Source organism: Panthera pardus, unplaced genomic scaffold (genome assembly GCF_024362965.1).
Source record: "Panthera pardus isolate Hobbes unplaced genomic scaffold, ASM2436296v1 HiC_scaffold_8, whole genome shotgun sequence".
NCBI lineage: Eukaryota > Metazoa > Chordata > Mammalia > Carnivora > Felidae > Panthera > Panthera pardus.
This window is the reverse complement of record NW_026527013.1, coordinates 120,975,483-120,993,733: the sequence shown is the minus strand read 5'-3', so window position 1 is coordinate 120,993,733 and position 18,251 is coordinate 120,975,483. Positions and strand designations below refer to the sequence as shown.

Genomic DNA, 18,251 nt, shown 5'->3' with positions numbered 1-18,251 from the left:
CATTGCAAAAAAGCTCCTAGGGTTCTGTGGAGAAAGTGCCCATAACTTAGAACAAGCAGAGAGCTCATACAGACTGACTTCAGGTATGGACAGGCACTTCCGTTGGGGGACAAGGGTGGTGGTTCTTCAATGTAGGCCACTTTGTTTTTTCTTTAAGATTTGCCCGGGGGTGCCTGGGTGGCTCAGTCGGTTAAGCGTCCTACTTCGGCTCAGGTCACGATCTCGCAGTTTGTGAGTTTGAGCCCCGCGTCAGGCACTGTGCTGACAGCTCAGAGCTTGGAGCCTGCTTCGGATTCTGTCTCCCTATCTCTCTGCTCCTCCCCTGCTCGTGCTGTCTCCCTCAAAAATACATAAACATTTAAAAAAAATTAAAAAAAAAAAAAAAAAAAAAGATTTGTCCGGGGGGGGTGCCTGGGTGGCTCAGTCGGTTAAGCATCCGGCTTTGGCTCAGGTCATGATCTCACGGTTTGTGAGTTCGAGCCCCATGTTAGGCTCTGTGCTGACAGTTCAGAGCCTGGAGCCTGCTTCGGATTCTGTGTCTCTCCCTCCCTCTACTCCTCCCCTGCTCGTGCTCTCTCTCAAAAATAAATAAACATTAACAAAAGTAAAAAAAAAAAAAAAAAAAAAAGATGTGCCCATATTCATTGGGGAACAGAGACACATATGCTCATCATAGTGATTGTTTCAAGGGACAGACGCCCACCAGAGGAGGTGTAAGGAGAGTTGGGGCTGTATTGTAAAGGTCCACCTTTCTCCAGGGGAGGACTCCCAGGGCAGGAAAGCAGGCCTCCTGAGCACTGGAAGTAGGAAAGAGAAAGTCAGCCTGCCGAGAAAGTTTGTAGGTGCCCTGGCAGCTACACGGTTCCTCAGTGGGCCCACACCATCTGTCTTCTGTCTCTACCAGCTGTCTCTTCTCTCTCTCGCACGTGGCCCAACACGGCCACTCCAGCAGAGTCCACGTGAACCTTGCGCTCAAGGACCTACCACAACTTCGCTTGCTTCTCTTCCTTCAATCCTGCTTCCCTGGCTTCTAATTGGCTCAGATCATGTATTTAAAGAGGTGGCTGGTTGGGGCGCCTGGGCGGCTCAGTCGGTTGAGCGTCCGAATTCAGCTCAGGTCACGATCTCGTGGTTTTTGAGTTTGAGCTCCACATCGGGCTCTGGGCAGACAGCTCGGAGCCTGGAGCCTGCTTCGGATTCTGTGTCTCCCTTTCTCTCTGCCCTTCCCTTGCTCCTGCTCTTTCCTTCAAAAATAAATAAACATTAAAAAAGTAAAAATAAAGAGGTGGCTGGAGAGGAGGCCTCATGCGGGCAATTGACAGGAAGCTTCTCTGTGGACAGTGTGGTTTCACACACCAGCCATGCAGACCCATCTACCTACAGGTATTTAATATCCACCAACAAGCATACAAGAGAGAAAACCCAACAGGTGCAACACTACTTTGGCATCAAATGATTTTGAAAAAAGTATTGCCTGTTGAACGTGAACTTTTTAATCACACAGCCACTCACATATTAGGCATAGCAAACTCATCTATCTGTTCTGTGTTTGTGGTTTTTCTGAAAACAGAATGAAAACTGGGCCAAAGAACAGAGCCACTGTGAAAGGAGCTAATGGTTCTAGAATGCTAGGCACACCCAGTGCAATGCCATTAAAGAGGTCTTCTGATGCTTCAAAATTAATTTCTGTTTAGGTTTTAACCAGTTTTATAAAGATTTCGGAGCTAGGCTGCTTGAGTTTGTAGCCTGGCTCTACTCCCTAACAGCTGTGGGATCTTAGGCAAGGGGCTTCCTCAGTCTGCACCCATTTCTCATCTGTAATCTGAGGATAACAACAGTACTGGCCTTACAGAGAGAGTAGGAGGATTAAATGTGTTACTGTTGGTAAAGGGCTTAAAATGATGCCTGGCAAACAGTATGTGTTCCACAAATGAGACTTATTACTGGCATATTCAATTCAGAAGTGCACAGAAAAATCTTTAGAAGATGTACTTGATAAAAAATACTTTAAAAATAAGAGAAGCACTTGATAAAATACTTTAAAAATAAGTTTATTATAACTAACGAATATAAAATCTGACAGATGTTTTCAAACATTTTTGCAAAAAAAGTAAAACCCTCCCCACAAGATATAGAGTAAGAAGTTGGACAGTTTTTACATGAACACCAAACATGAAATTCTCATTCACTGGTTGGTCCCCAAAGGCTCCAACACATTGTATTCTAAGTAAAGGCCCATTAAAATGAACAAATCAACAAACTACTTGACACTTGCTTTCTATTGTCATTATGCTGCTCATTCAAAATGCTTTAGGACAAGAACAGTTAACACAAGACTGCATGTGACAGGTATTCAAAGTGCGTGGATCTATGAGACCGTAAACACTCAAGATAAGAATACTGGGGCTGGAATTCAACACCGACTTAAAAAATTAATCCAAGGAAATCTATGTACATTGTAGCCTTTGGCATCTGGTCTCATGTTTTTTTCCTTAGAGAGACATCATTTTGTCCAATCTACTAACCAGATTAAATCAACCTTAAATACATGTCTCATCTGACACAGATTGTCCACAGCCAATTTCACATGAGGTAGTTGGGCTGTTTACTGACATTCTAGTGAAACTGTCATGACACTGGGGACTCAGACATCAAACATGCCATGACACTGGCTCATCAGCCTTCTGGGAAGCAACAGAATACTTCTAGGTCACCCGTCTTGTCATCACTGACTCCACACGCACCTATGAAGAGACATGTACACAGGAGTCTGTGATCTCATTAGTTCTGCAAGGGGTGCCAACCGTCCCAGGGTGGTTGCTGTTTATAAAGTACAGGGAAGAAATACTGACCACATGACCACACTTTAAAATATATGTAATAGAAAGAACGGTGCTTAAAACAAGCAGGATCTCTTCCTTATGTTCTCACATAGCTTAGCTGAAAACATCTGTTCGCTCTGAAAGAGAAGTGATTAAAAAGGGCAACCAAAAAATCTTGCAAACTTTTGCATTACAGAGCAGTGGTATGTTTTTTCCGTTGAATGAAAGGCTATAGAAGAACAGCGGAGGAGAAGGATCAATGCATGCGTACCGCCAATGATCACTTAATCATGCCCTGGAGTGCCTTAGAGCAGCAGTGCGACGAGAGAAGTCATGCAAGTGGCCTCCATACACAGGACTACTGGCTGCAACAGGGTGGGAACCGGGAACGTTTACGGAGAAGGTCCGGCGAACAGTTTGTTCATGAAGTGCTGAATGGATCCCTAACAACCTTGTAACTGGTAAGCGGTCTTAAAATACGATTAGACAGCTACTGAGTAGTTTGTATGTCATTATTATGAAAGCCCTGAGTCAGCAACTGCAGGTTACAAAGGGACATCCAGAAGCAGAACGTATTTCTAAAGAAAGCCCTCCATATACACTTCACAGGGACACAAGACTTACTGTACACACTGAGGTTGGGGCACAGACTGTACCAGATCACAAAGGGCATCTGAAGTCAGGCCCTCTAAGACCAAGCACATTAGCTCAGCTAACAGAACAATCGCTTAAAACATATTTTACTTACAAATTCTAAACCTAAAATGTAAAAAAGGTTGACGGTTTACCGTAAAAAAACCACCCATAAAACATCAGAATAGGGAAGCTGAAGAGTTGTAAAACCTAGGACTAAAACCTGAAGTAACTGATTTTAATCAACGATTCAGAAACGCACCATTAAGTAACCAACTTCTTGTGGGATGTACTAGTTTAAATAGAAAAGAAACATAAAAAGCTTTCAGAAAATTGCCTCACATCATCTCATATTGCTCACGACCCCCTGACTCTCTCTACTGTCTTAAACGATATTTCTTCATCTATGTGATTTTCCTAATCAGATCAGGTCCCATTAATAAGAGACCTCTTACTCTAGCTCTTTTATTTCCTTCAAATTTAATAAAGAAAAGTGACTTTATTTACTGGCTCCTTCCACCTATTGTTCATTAAAAACACTGTTCCAAAAATATAAAGTTGAAAGCATGGACTTTTTGGGTATATACACAGATGCAATTAATAATCAAAAAGAGATGCCCGCAAACGTTCCCGGCGGCACTCATCTGATGACAGGTCACTTTCCGCACATGGCGGTCACCTGCTTCACAGCTACAAATGGGACCGGGGGTTCTTTAAGAAGCTCCTGAATGAAGTCCAAGAGAACAGAATCCCCGGCGACTGGGCACCTGACCGTGGGCTAGGTCCGCAGCAGGGGCTCCACGTAGGTAGGAGTTAGAGGAAGCTGCTAAGGAATGGGGCAGAACAGCTAGAGTGGGGGGTGGCTCCGGTGCTCTGAGGGGGCACTGCTGGCTATCCCCAGTAACAGAAAGCGGCCAGGCTGAGTTCTGGAGTCCAGATATCCCTTATTGTGCACACTGACATTTGAGGAAACTCTCTGTTCAGAAATGACATGCAAACAGTGATGACAAGGTGCCTCAAGCCACGACTTACACATCCTAATGAACACTGCCTTTCAAAGTCAGTTCTCTGGGGACTCAGATGCTCGGCCTCCGGAGAGCCCTGCTTCCAGAACTCCCTGCAGAGCTGGATCAAGAGCTGACAAGAAAATCATCTCCGCCTCATAGTTGTAAGTTGGTTTGGTCCCCAAAAGGTATCCCTCCAACTTAACATTTTTCACCAGGATTAGCTATAATGAAGCAAATCTTCTTTCAAAGGGCAAAATAATAATAATGATAATTGCCAGCATCGCAAGGAGTTTGTTCAGTTGGACAAATGTGTATTAATCCCCCTGAAGTGTAAAGCCTGGCTTCTCCTGCAGGGGGATGGGGAGAGGTGCGCACGTGACGAAATTGCGTGCACCAAGCACTTTGTTATGTTACTTATCAGCTTCTACTAACCCCTAGAAGACAAATTACCTTCTTCTTCAGGATCTCTCTAAAGGTTACTCCAAAAAAGGAACCCTAAAAATGTTTTGAGCAATGACGGCAAGGTGACTCCTCTGTCGACAAGCATACTAATGTTTTCTCATCTCTCACTGGGTGAAAGAAAGCTTAAAAGTCCCAGAAATCTTGGAGGATCATGCAGAAAAGGTCTGAACTATCTTTTCTTTGTTCCCATCTCAGACGGTACCTGCAGATTAGAACTTCAACTAGAAGCAAATGCTGTGTGTCCAGGAGGAAGCTCTGACTGTGCCAAACTGCACGTCAAGTTGCATTTATCACGTAGTACGAGGTTCAATTTCCAGTTCCTTTTATTCAGGACCCTGCGAGCTTTATACATCTTGGGCACATTTAACATGCTCCAGTGAGGAAAATACCTGTCAAAAACACTACGCCTGTCTACGGGGGTGGGAAAAGGGGGAGTACAAAATGTAACTTATTCAAGACTCAAGCTATTCTGATCTGGGTTCCCAGTGATCCCAGATAATATTAAATTCTTCTTCCCCGGAAAACCAAGTTATGGAAACCAAGGCCGTACCTATAGAAATGTGAAATGGCCACGCCGAGCAGCTGTCTTCTGTCTGTGTGTATCCAGAGCTAGGGTGGCGAGTCCGAGGCACGCGCCGTGTACCCGCACCCTCTCCAAGAGACCACATGAGCTCACTGGGGGTGACGGGGCGGCAGCAGCTGCTCCGAAGGGATACTTACAGTCTCCCGGTGGCACCCCCTTGCAACAGCACAATGCCTAAAGTGCCTTCGTTCAGGGTTCGAGCACAGACTGGCTGTTGTTTTCTTTTTCCCTCTCGGGAGGCTACGGGGAGGGCAGGAAGTCCGAAGTAGCCTCCGGCTCCTCCGTCACAGTCGCACTGACCAGAGGAGATCCACACTAGCTGCTTGTGGGGGCAGGGGAAACGACACACAGGCCTTGGCAGCTGCCAGTAACAAGCGCTAAAATACAGAAGAAGCGATACCATTTTAGCACCGTTTCCCCAGCCTTTAGACATTTGTTTTTCTTTAAGCATTTTCCAGAAGTCCTTGCGTAAGTTGCATACCTGCTTCATTAATCCGAGCTAAATAAATGCCAATTCGTTTAAAGACAGATAAAAGACAAAATCAAAACCCCTCCCTACACGAACCTCCGCCTAAGGAGAGGGTTCTCTTTGTCCTGGAAGAGAATCACCTGGGGCTGCTCAGGTAGCATGCACCTGTGCCCTTTAAAGGCCCTCACCTTCTACCCTGGGGCACTACCCTCCGCTGGACCTTCTCTTCCAGCTGCTAGAAGGAAGCAGCCTCTGGGGGGGAAGCCTCCAGGACTTTCCTCCCACGCCCACTCTTGGCAGTTTGGCCTACTGGAGACCCCTGGTGTCACACGCTTGCCAGGAGAACGCCTACCCAGGGTTGTATTATGCAAGATTAAATCCTACCTTTAAACTCTGATACAGTCTTAAAGCTGTAAAGACAGCTTGCTTTGCACTATTGGTGATGATACCAAGATTGATCAGAGAGCACATTCAGAACCGTGGTCCCTGATGCGATGCCGAAGCCTCATGGCTGGGCGCCGATGCTGGTTCAGTTAAGAAAATGGTGAGTACACTTGCTCTACGTCTCACTCTCCCTTTAACTATTTTATTTCAATGAAAGTCTCTTCCTCTTTGGAAAAGAAAGGACACACCATTTAGTTCATGCAGAAGAGTTCTGCAAACTAGAATTTAAACTAGAATTTAATCTTGTAGTTCTTCAACCCTGGGTGCACAGGAATCAACTGGAAAGTTTATTCAAATGTAGGTTCCTGAGTCCCACCCCCCACTACTCTGATTCTTTAGTAGGTCAGGGTAAGGCCTGGGAATTTGCTGTTTGAAGAAGCAGTCCAGGTGATTTTGATGCAGAGGTGGTCCAGATCACACTTTGCAATCATCAGCTTCCTCTAAGTAGAAGCTATATGCCTGTGAGTAAACTCCTCAACCTCTACACCTTACTTCTGAAATGGGTAATAAGCCCTAAAGTCTGAATGTCACAGTTTCACTGTACTGATTCAGATGGTGCAGGGGAAAGCATGCCGGCGAAGTGTGGGCACTAGATAGGGGTCATCTCAGGTGACCTCTCACATCTCTGCCAGACTGTCCCCCTGCTTGGGGTCAGGCCACACCACTCACCCCTTCGGAGCCACAGTCTCCCCCCCACGGACAGGGATGGCACTCCGTGTTTGTGTCTTTCTCCTCGACACCGACATGCCCACACCAATGCCCCAAACACCTGAACTACACAGGCACTTCCTGTCCACAGAGCCGTGGGAGAGAGGATTCTCTGAACGTCTAGGAATACCAACTCCACATTTCAATAGCTTCAACAAAGGGGCTTAGCCTTGCCCCCAATTTTTAGTCTAAGTTGATCGAAACACTGGCTATGTGTTACAGTCCTTGCTACAGAACTTGCTCATTTTCAGCTGGGGCGTGAAAGGTAAAAACAAAACACAATACTGACAAACTCATTTGTCAAATCTGCTCTTATAACTTGCTGTTCAATTCTAATATAACAGCTATGATTTGGTTTCCAGGAGGCCCTTTGAACTGAAATATATAGCACCTTGATTTTTAAACACACAGAACACATACGCATTAAAAAAAATTATATATAAAAGCACTAGGCTTTGCCTCCTTCTCTCCATCCCACCAAGTAAGGGGCTGGAGAGGGTCGAAGCTGCTGCTGGGAATGAAGCAGGGCAACAGAACACATTAGCAGACTTTATTCCCTGAAGGTAGGAGGCAGCGCGGTCCTGCAGACGTCATACCACCTCGTCAGACTCCAGTCCGTGGACCTCGTACAAAGTGTCCAGTATCGCCAGCTGCTTTTCCATGGCAGGGAGGTAAAGGCTGAGGTCCCTCTGCATCCCAACACTGAATGCTGCTTTCTGGTGGTCGCCTTCCTTGATGGTTAACGCGGCCACAAAATCTTCATAGGACGGAGCCGCCCTCAGAGCTAACTGCAAAAGAACTGCCCGTGAGAATCTGCACCACGTCTCTTGCTCTTGCACGCTTTACGCTTATGCATGAGTGCAAACGTGCACGCACACTCACACACATACACGGAGATGAGGGGGGTGATACTACGCCCTTCCAAGCCACGGGCTCTAAGAAAACAAGTATGTACTTGGGCCATCTTGCGGATGAACGATGCCAACAAATCACGGAGTGCTGAGGGAGAAGTTCTGAGAAAAGCTTCCTTCTCATTCACAGCATGATCCAGACCGTTCCTTCTGAATGCTCAGAATCCACCTGCGTGCATGCTGCTCCCCCAGGCTTGGTTCCCACGTGGCCAGCCTTCCAGGGCACCTCACTCTCTTATTTGTGTCCCATCCGTACGTTTCTCTGCCTATCCCTCTTTCCCCCGACATGGAAAATTATTTCCTCTGCACCCGTGACGATTTCCTCAGAGGGAAGGGAGCTACCCTTGTTGTCTGCTTGTACACTGATGCTGTAACGTATCTTATCCCACTTAATCTGTGTAAGAACCCTGTACAGTTTATAGCCCTAGTTTACAGATGAACATTATATTGCTAACGAGGGCCAGGGCCAGGATCTGAACTCAGGATCGACTGTGTTTTTTCAACCATGCTGCCACACCACACCCCTTCCCTGATGGAACAGTTCCTAGGCTCTGGATGGCTCTCTTCCTTTCGTAGGCCAGTTGTTCCCTAAGGTTGCCAAAATCTGCTGGCTGGATCCACTGGATTGGTTCTCCTGAGATCTCAGGAGACTTTGGAATCTTCAATTAATTACGCTACACTTGCTTTCCTGAGCCTTCTTATTCTTGACAAGTCTTTGAGAATAAGCCCCACTCCCTTTCTGCAATTGGAGGCTGACTGGCATTATCATGCAGTGGTTAAAGCACAGGCTTGGGTGAAGGAGACACGGATTCAAATCCCAAATCTTCCTACATATTAGCTCGAGAAATTTGAGCAAGGTGCTTAACCTCCTAGAGCCTGCGTTTCCTCTGTAGAAGAGGGCTGGTACCACTTTCCCTATTTGAAGAGATTAATGTAATATGTACAACATGCTGAGCTCACTTTCTGGTACACACCAAATACTCAAATAATGGCAGAAGTACAAGGGAGAGAGCAGAGAATGAAGGGAAGGCAATTATCTCAACGTAATGTGAGAAAATCTCCTGGAGCTGAAGGACAGGAGCCTTCACATTTAAAGACCTACCCAGCACTCAGCATAATGAATGAAAAAGGCAAGGGGCGCCTGGGTGGCTTGGTCAGTTAAGCGCCCGACTTCGGCTCAGGTCATGATCTCGCAGTCCATGAGTTCAAGCCCCACGTCGGGCTCTGTGCTGACAGCTCAGAGCCTGGAGCCTGTTTTGGATTCTGTGTCTCCCTCTCTCTGTGACCCTCCCCCGTTCATGCTCTGTCTCTCTCTGTCTCAAAAATAAATAAACGTTAAAAAAAAATTAAAAAAAAAAAAAAGACAAAAGGAGAAGGTCATGCAATTTTAGAATGTGAGGATAAAGATCCTGGAAGCACCCTGAGGGGTGAGGAACAGTCTATGTAAGTGGAACAGGAACTCATTAGACTCTACAGTAGTAACAGTGGAAGCTGGAGGACAACAGAGGAAGCCTTCAAAATTCTGAGAGAAAATGACTATTAACCTAGAATTCTATACAAGCCAGAGCATCACTCTAGTAAAAAAGGGCAGAATAGGGGCGCCTGGGTGGCTCAGTCGGTTAAGCATCCGACTTTGGCCCAGGTCATGATCTCATGGTTCGTGAGTTTGAGCCCCACGTCATGTCGGGCTCGTGCTGACAGCTCAAGAGCCTGGAGCCTGCTTCTGCTTCTGTGTCTCCTTCTCTCTCTGCCCTTCCCCCACTCACGCACACACTCACTCTCTCTCTCAAAAATATTAAAATGTTAAAAAAATATATATATATAAAAAAAGAAGGGCAGAATAAAGACATTTTCAGGCAGGCAGGAATTCAGATGTTTCGCTCCCTTGTACCATTTTTCAGAAGCCACTAGGGGACAACACTAAAACAAGGGATTAGATCAAGAAATAGGAGGTAACAGAACTTAGGAAGTTAGTGTGAGATGGGGATTCTGTACAGAAAAACTTGTAAGGAAGAGTCCTAGGGCACACAGCAGTTCAACAGGCCTGAACAACGAATTAAGATTGGCACAGAGTTTAGAAAGTTCTGGAAGGGAAGTCTCATGGAAAAAAACTCAAGACATGTAGAAAGATAGTATGATATATCTGTGCGTTCAGAATGGTGGTGATTTGAGAGATTTGATGATGGAAGGAAAATATAAAAACAAAATTAAAAAACCCCATTCAATTTTGGCTCATCTTTCTCATGTTAACTTGTAATATAATTATATTGGCAAGGTGGAGGGAGGGGAAGTGAGGTAGTGACAACAAGGTCTAAAGACAGCTAAATCCTAATCTATAACAGAAAGTCAACATTAATGGCTAAAACTGATAAGGCCAAAAAGAAAAGTAAACATTTTTAGGATTACAGAGGTACTGGAAGAAACAGTCACAGTAGTTGAAGGTGGCAGCCTCTTTGGAGTAAGTCTGGGAAGGAGGGGACAGAAGGCAGGGGCCGCTATTTTTTGTTATAACTTTTGGACTTTTGATAAAAAAAAAAAAATTAAGCCCTACGCATGTGTATTTAGGTACAATAAAATTTTTGAAATGTTTCTCCAGAGTGGGGCCCCAGACTATGTATCTCTCCAAAGGTTCCTACGGGACTATGATGCAGTCAAGTCGACTTAGGAACCAGTGATAGAACTCAACTGAAGAGGAAACCAAAAAGGTCAAATGAACAATGATTAAGAATCACGCTGGAGGCAGAGCCCGGACTGGGCTTCAGTGCCATAAATTACAACAGCGTGAAGATAAAAGTTCACTGGCTGGTAAATGAATCAAATTGCCAGAGTGTAGAAGCTGTTTCACTGAGGAACTAAGACAGTTAAATGAATTTGCCTCTGCTAATTACTTAGCACCTTCAGAAACAATACACTTTCTAAAGCAGGGGTGACTTGGAGAGTAAAAGTAAGAGGCTCCAAGGGCTGAGTTAGCTCTTCTGTTGACGAGGCTGTTGCCAAATGCTCAACATAATCTATTTTCTTAAAAACCAGCAACTTTAAAAATAGTTTTCTAATAGTTTTTGGTATTAGACATAACAATTCCACTTCTAGGAACCTATTTTTTAGGAGATGAAAGTTCTACTCAAAAATGCATATAAACAAGTGCTGTTGACAACAGCCTCAGAAGCAGCTTAAATGTCTAACACAGAGGATTGGGCAAATAAATCCTATTATCTCCATACTAGGGAAGTATTATGCAGTCATTAAAAATAATGATTTTCAAAAACTCTTATGGCATTTAAAAATGGCCATGATTGACTCTGTTAAGTGGGGGGGAGGGGGGAGGATAATACAAAATCACACAAGCTAAATATAAAAAAATTTACATGCATATACAGAGTATGCAAAATAATTTTACACATATAACAAACATGTACATATAAAAATATAAATACCTACAAGTAGATATATATTTAGATAAACATATAAAATTAAATAGAATAATCTTAAAAGAATATATAAATATACATACAAATAAAAGGTAAGAAGGTAAAACACGAAAATGTTAAAAATGGTTATTTTGTATGGAGTGGTGAGAAGATGGACAATTTAAATTTTTTCCCTTTCTATTCTGCCATGATTTCTACTTTTTTTTTTTTAATGAGTCTAAAGTCCTATATGCTGGGGAAAATGCTATAAATTAAAAACTGTTTTTAAAGAGCCTTGCTTATGTTAAATTTTCTGCTACGTTTGCATTTCTGTTGGCAACGTCTCTTGGATCATTAATATTTCAGGATTAAACTCTGACTCCTATACCGTAACAACAACTACAACACACAGATGTTTTTTGTAAATAGGGCAACTCAGCGTTCCTGTGCTTTGTCATCTAACCAGGGGAACGCGGGTTTCCGTCCCCTGCAAGCAGTCAGTGTTTACTCCGGGATCAATGAATGTAGCTGCATCCACTGCTCAGCGGCAGCCTGTCGGACGCGACTTCCCTGCAGACGGTGGTGACGCGGCCTCGGAGACAGCGGAGGGGGTTTAGACCTGGGCTCTGCCACAGCCGCACTTTGGGACTCTGGGACTCGAACGGACAGTTCTGAACTTGTAGAATGGTGAGAGTAAATCCTGAGATTACTTAAGATAATGAACGTGGAAGTACCTAGCACTGTCTGTGGTTCACAAAGGTGTCCGACGGCCAAACGGCAGCTATTACTGTGATTACAAAACATATACTGAAGGTGAGCGTGAGCACTCTGTAGCTGCGGCCGGCCTAGCTCCTACGGTGGTGAGCGGTGGGGTACGGGCCTAGCCACCTCCAGGCCTTCCAAAACCAGTTCAGTCCATTTTATTTCTTCCACTGTGTTCTTCCCGCTTTCTTTACCTGCCCCCTGATAAGTCATGACCTAAAGAGTTCTCACCTCAGGCAAATAATGTCTCCTATCCTTTAATTACTAAGACACGTGCAAGGCTATTTTTGCCCCACGACCTTCCGCAGAACACTCGCAGCTAACGTGTCTGCTCGTGAACCACCACACGGCACTCTGCCTTTTCACAGCTGTCCCTGACTAAGGCTGACCTCTCCTCAGATGGCAGAATCACAGAGCATTACTGAGGACATAAAGGGGCCATCCATCTACTCCTGCTATTTTACAAAAGCAGGCTAAGTGATTTGTCCAGGGGACTACGATTTCCAGGCGTGTGTTCTTCGGTCAACATGCTGGCAAGGAAGGAGTGGCCAAACACACAAGGACAAACGTCTCCAACAATGAAAAGAATGGTCTGAGAAGCCCTAGCTGCTGGCACACCCAATTAGACAATTAGTCAAAGACGAAATCCAACTAAATGCAAGAAAAATCCATTAAAATCTTAGAATTAACAGGATGGAATACAATGGGCAGCAGAGGGAGCTATGAGCTTGAAGGCCCCACTCATCTCCCATCATTGGTGAGTATTTGGCAGCTTCCTGCCTACCCCTGCATGGATACCCTTTACTACCTTATCAGAAAGGCAACCACTTCTGTGGCAAATTCCCACAATGTCATTGGAGGTGGACAGGGGAAAGCATGGTAACAGTCTTCTTTATTCCAGACGCTTTCTTTTTCCCCAACATCTACACACAAAAAAAGATCTACATAGACTTAAATAGGCAACATTATGTTCCTATTCTTGAGAACAAAGCAAATAGAAATGCTACACGCGCATGCACACACACACACACACACACACACACACACACACACACACACACCACCCTGCTGTGACCATCATAACATAGAAGGCAGGATCACTTACCGCAAAAACCCCTCGAACTACCCAGCCGTGGTGCTGCCGTAATGTTTTACCATATGCGTTATCTTGAAAAGAAGAAAAACGCCATGAACCACAATTTCACCAGAATTTGATGTGCTGTTTGTATCACGTCCTTTCTAATGTACACGGTAGCATGATACTGTTAGTATTACAAGCTGATGAAAAAAGTCTAATTACAAGATTGTGTATCCCAAGAGTCTTGAGTAGGAAAAAAGCCTTACACAATTTTTTTTTTTCCCCTAAGAAACACAGATAGTTCCACTCTTCCCTTGGGCAAATGTATCTGAACTTCATTTTATTTTCATGGTGGGAAAAGTCCCATACATATCAGGAAATAAACGTGCGGAGAGGATACTGGAAAAGCTACACTAAATACAAATAGAAATACACTATAAGAATACAAAAATGCAGGGGCACCTGGGTGGCTCCGTTAGCTAAGTGTCCAACTTCGGGTCAGGTCGTGATCTCACGGTTCGCGGGTTTGAGCCCCGCGTCAGGCTCTGTGCTGACAGCTCAGGGCCTGGAGCCTGCTTGGGATTCTGTGTCTCCCTGTCTCTCTGCTCTCCCCTCCCTGCCCTGCTCATGTTCTGTCTCTGTCTCTCAAATATAAATAATAAATGTTAAAAAAAAAAAAAGAATATAAAAATGCATTTCTCTGAATGTTGTGTGACCCTGAACCAGTCCCTTAGCTGTCCTCTCTGTTTCCCTCTTTGTAACCTCTGAGTTTCTTTTCAATTCTAACATTCTATTCTGGGATGTCAAATGTTTGTTCTAGATGTCCCTATGACCTTGGATATGCAGTATCAAGCCTAGAAACCTTTAAAGCTACTGTGGAAAGAATGGCTTGAAGTTACTAAGCTAGTTATAAAGTACTTGGTGCGACCTATTAGTAAAAGTCATTCACATTTAAGACTTTAAAGATAGAAACCTATGAATTTTGTCCCAATGTGTTTGAAAATGGGGTTTAAAAACTTGCATATAATAATTTTAATTATAAAAAAATCTGAAGAACAAAATGACTGCATGTTGTTCAAGGGATGTGTTCCTGAAGGCTTTGAATAATATACGCAAAATTCAAAACAGATCCTTCCACAGGAATAAGTGCATTCTCGGGAGGCACAGGTCTACGTCATCACAGTGCACTTACATTAACGCTCTGTTTCATTTCTGAGCAGCGTCTCCAGTGCTCACAGTACTTACTCATTCCTAAATGACAGCACAGGGGGTCACGGGGATTGTCTGACCTTATTCCGCATGTTTTATCATATCTAAGCTTTATCCCACACTTATTTATTTCCATGAGCTAGTTTCCAGACTGATACAAGTACTACCGCCATTTAATCAATGTTTAGGTGACATTACAATAGGATGTAAAAATGTTTCAAATTATAGTAAGAGCAGATGTTAAAATAATGCAAAAACAGACACCAAGGCCACAACCACCATTTCATGTGGTCAACAGCAGTGTGGTTCACAGAATCCTGCCAAAGGATATCAGGTATCTGCATTTTACTGGCCAAAACAGTGCTGCCATGTGGCTGTAGCTTAAATGCATCTTACAATTTACTCAAGCCCTCTAGCCTTGAAATTATGTAATTCGTGTCAACTTTTATTTTTAAAACTTGCATGAGCCTTTCTTAATACTTGTAGCATATATTACTATCAATTTTATATAATTCAAGTTTGCATAAAGTACAATTTATATTTGACATAAAAGACCGTACATTTGAAATCTGATAGATTTCTCTGGTTATCTGAAGTTTTAGGAACAGGTGGAAATGCCAGCACCCCGGCTGGTAAAGCTAAAGCAGAAACGATAAAGAATTACTGAATTCAGGTATGAAGAAGACTCTTGTGAGCAGTCTACAGGAGAACAGAAGATTAATTTTGGTTTTTTTCGGGGAACAGTCTGAATAGACTTAGGGCATTTTCACAGATACAAGTCTTCAATCTCAGCCACTCTTAAAATCTGATTCCCTAAGGGGACAGATGGTATCAGGGACATTGCAGATGGTCTATGAGGCTTTAGTGAAGGAAGGGTTGCTGGCCTGCTAAATGTACAGTGCAGACGGGCAGAAAATACCAGGCACAGCCTCTGAGGTACATCAGGAAGATAACAACTTTCCAGCCGTCCTTTCCAAGGAGCCATTCGGGCTGGCAAGTCAGCGGACAGGTCCGCGGGTGCTCCATCCTGAGGTGAGTCACAGGGGTAGGATACTGGGAACACTTCAGTTCTTGTGATCTTAATCCAGGTGAAGAATTAAATGCCATTATGAATAAACAGACGGAATTCAACGATGTTCAACTCTGCCAGTGGATGTCCACGATGGGATGAGGGTCTACCAATGCCCACTGGGCAAGGCAGGGGAAATCCTTAGGTGATTTAAAATCAGTCAGTCCACGGCCCTCAGGAAGTTACCGGACTTATGAGAGCCAGCCGTTTGACAGTGTTATTATGTAAACTGCCAACTGCTATAGTAAAGATCTGTGTTCAGTTCTTTCTGTAGGAACACAGACAAGAGAGAGAAACGAACCCAGCCTGTGGGCATGTAGACAAGGAATTCTCCAAAGGAGTCCCAAAAGCTGGCGAGGGCAGAGGGAAGGGTGGCGGCTGGGGCTGCAGGGAGCACCAAGGAACTGTGAGGGACGGTGGCATACTGTGCACAGGGGAGCAGTTCGCTGGGGCTGAAGATCACTGGGGCCGAAGGGTGAGGGCCTTTACATGCCGTGCCAAGGATTCTGGATTTCCCACTGGAGGCACAGTGGCACTTCTAAAAAAATGTAACACTTAACTGCTTGTTTCTAATTTCACAAGTAACTCATGCTCATTGTTGAAAAGAAGGAAAACACCCAAAGGAGGGAACTAAAGAAACCTATAATCATGCCTCCCAGAGATAACCACAGTGGGCATTCTGGGGGGGATTCACTCTCTTAGTCTTTTTTTCTATACAGACTGTGTTATTTTCTCCTAACAGTCGTGACCATTCTGATTTGGAATTGTGGTCAGGGAAGTAACAAGGTGACATTTACACTTCGTTATGCTAGGCCACAAACACAGCCGTCTTGGTCCTCAGTCTTGGGCTCCAAAGCACTCCTGGCTGGACAAACTGCCTGTTTACGAAGGCTCAGGATCCAGTGCTATGCCAACCTCACGGGCTTACACCTTTACTATGCTTTGCTACTTGAGTCAACCATTTAAAAAAGCCCAGAAACTCGACTTCGTGCCACCTTCCTTCGGACAGCAGGAAAACACGGGTGCCATGAGTCCCAATAACGTGGGCGGTCTGGGCTCAGGACGGGGGAGTGTTCGTGCACAGCAGCATGATCTGTGTCCTCCCGCCCAGCCCTTCTGGAGGCAGTTGCCTCACTGTGCCCACACCTTGCCAGAGAAGAGCTCTGTCGCTGGGTAAAATGTGGGCCGGCTAGTCTAACAGGAGAAGAAGGAACCAGAGAATCTGGGCTGGGTCCCTTCCCAGGTCCGGGAAGAACACTATTGCAATTTAAAACCAACAAATGAAAGAAAATTCGTTAAAAAAAAAAAAAAAAAAAGTCTTGCCAAAGTCCTTAGCTGACTTCTAGGGCTGCAAATATCCCTGCCACGTGAGGCTACATTAAAATAAAATGAAGTCTAAGCCTGACCTATTTTGGTTACCTAGAGAAGATTAGATAATGAAACACATTAATCTTCACTGTAATATCCATTCATTATCATAATGCATGTTCTATAACCTGGAAGTATTTTTGGCCTCTGAGAGACATAAATGATCCCCTTCTCCCAGATCTTTGAGATGTGTCAGTTCCTCAGAGACTGAGTCAAAATTTCTGAGTAGGAAGCCATGACAATCACCTTGCCCAATTCTTTTCCTTTTACAAAAGAAGAAACAGAAGACCCGGAGAGATGGTGATTTGTCCAAGATCACAACGCTGAAAGCAATGAGAACTGGGGCATTCTTCTTGTCACATTAAACCATTCTGCTAAAAAACTAATGTGTACTCCTTGTGAAACAAAATAATGAAAATAAAAAATGTCCTTTTTCCAGCAAGAATCAGAACCTTATTCTGTTTATGGAAATAAAATAAATCCGATTTCTTTACTGGTAACTCAGAAACTTGCCGAGGCGTTTACTTATTTTTATTTTTCTAAAAGATTTTATTTTTGGGGTGCCTGGGTGGCTCAGTCGGTTAAGAGTTCGACCTCGACTCAGGTAAGGTTGTGAGTTCAAGCCCTGTATCGGGCTCTGTGCTGACAGCTCAGAGCCTGGAGCCTGCTTCGGATTCTGTGTCTCCCTCTCATTCTCTGCCCCTCCCCTGCTTGTGCTCTCTTTCTCAAAGTAAATATTTTAAAAAATAATAAAAGATTTTATTTTTAAGTAATCTCTACACCCAGTGTGGGGTTCAAACCTAGAACTCTGAGATCAAGAGTCACATGCTCCACTGACTGAGCCAGCCAGGTGCTCCAGAAATTTGCTGAGGTATTTAGTGATTGATTTTGCCTAAACCTGTTATAGCATGCGAGAGAGAACAACTTTTCCCTTACTGTTGGTACACGCTGTTCTGTCCAGGAACTGAGTATGACAGTTTCTCTACTGTCAATCTGTAACTGGTTAAGAATTTGTCAAGTTACTTTGGGTTATAAAGAAGACAAAGGAGAAATGCAAATCTAAGTTTTAAGAGAGATCGCAAAAAGTATATAAGCAAAGCTGGGAAAGGTGGAATCAATCATTCACTGAGTTTAAGAGATGACAATCATCTTAGCTCTGCAAATGGACCATGCTAGCCAGTGCTTGGCAAGAATCAGGAACCAAGAGAGGTTGGAAAGTGAATAAATCTGAAAAATAATACTGAATGAATTTGTATACAATGTACAGTATATGAGTTTAACACTTGCAGTACAATCCTTGATACTATTTATAGACACAT

General features: G+C 44.0%; 1 protein-coding gene across 5 annotated transcripts in view; it reads right to left on the bottom strand.

Annotated features, from left to right (window-relative positions):
* Positions 1-18,251, bottom strand: part of PLEKHA8 (pleckstrin homology domain containing A8) — a 93,120-nt gene that overhangs the window by 28,234 nt on the left and 46,635 nt on the right. Inside the window, exons 13-14 of one of the 5 annotated variants that reach the window (XM_019443703.2) lie at positions 13,314-13,375; positions 2,036-7,916 (exon numbers count right to left, since the gene is read on the bottom strand). The exons of 2 other annotated variants lie outside the window; for them this stretch is intronic. In XM_019443703.2, coding sequence (XP_019299248.2) covers positions 7,719-7,916; positions 13,314-13,375 — 260 coding nt within the window. In that variant the 3' untranslated portion in view covers positions 2,036-7,718. Of the gene's footprint in view, positions 1-2,035; positions 7,917-13,313; positions 13,376-18,251 lie in introns of those variants that run through there. 2 more of the 5 variants (XM_019443706.2, XR_002078456.2) reach the window with 2 other exon arrangements.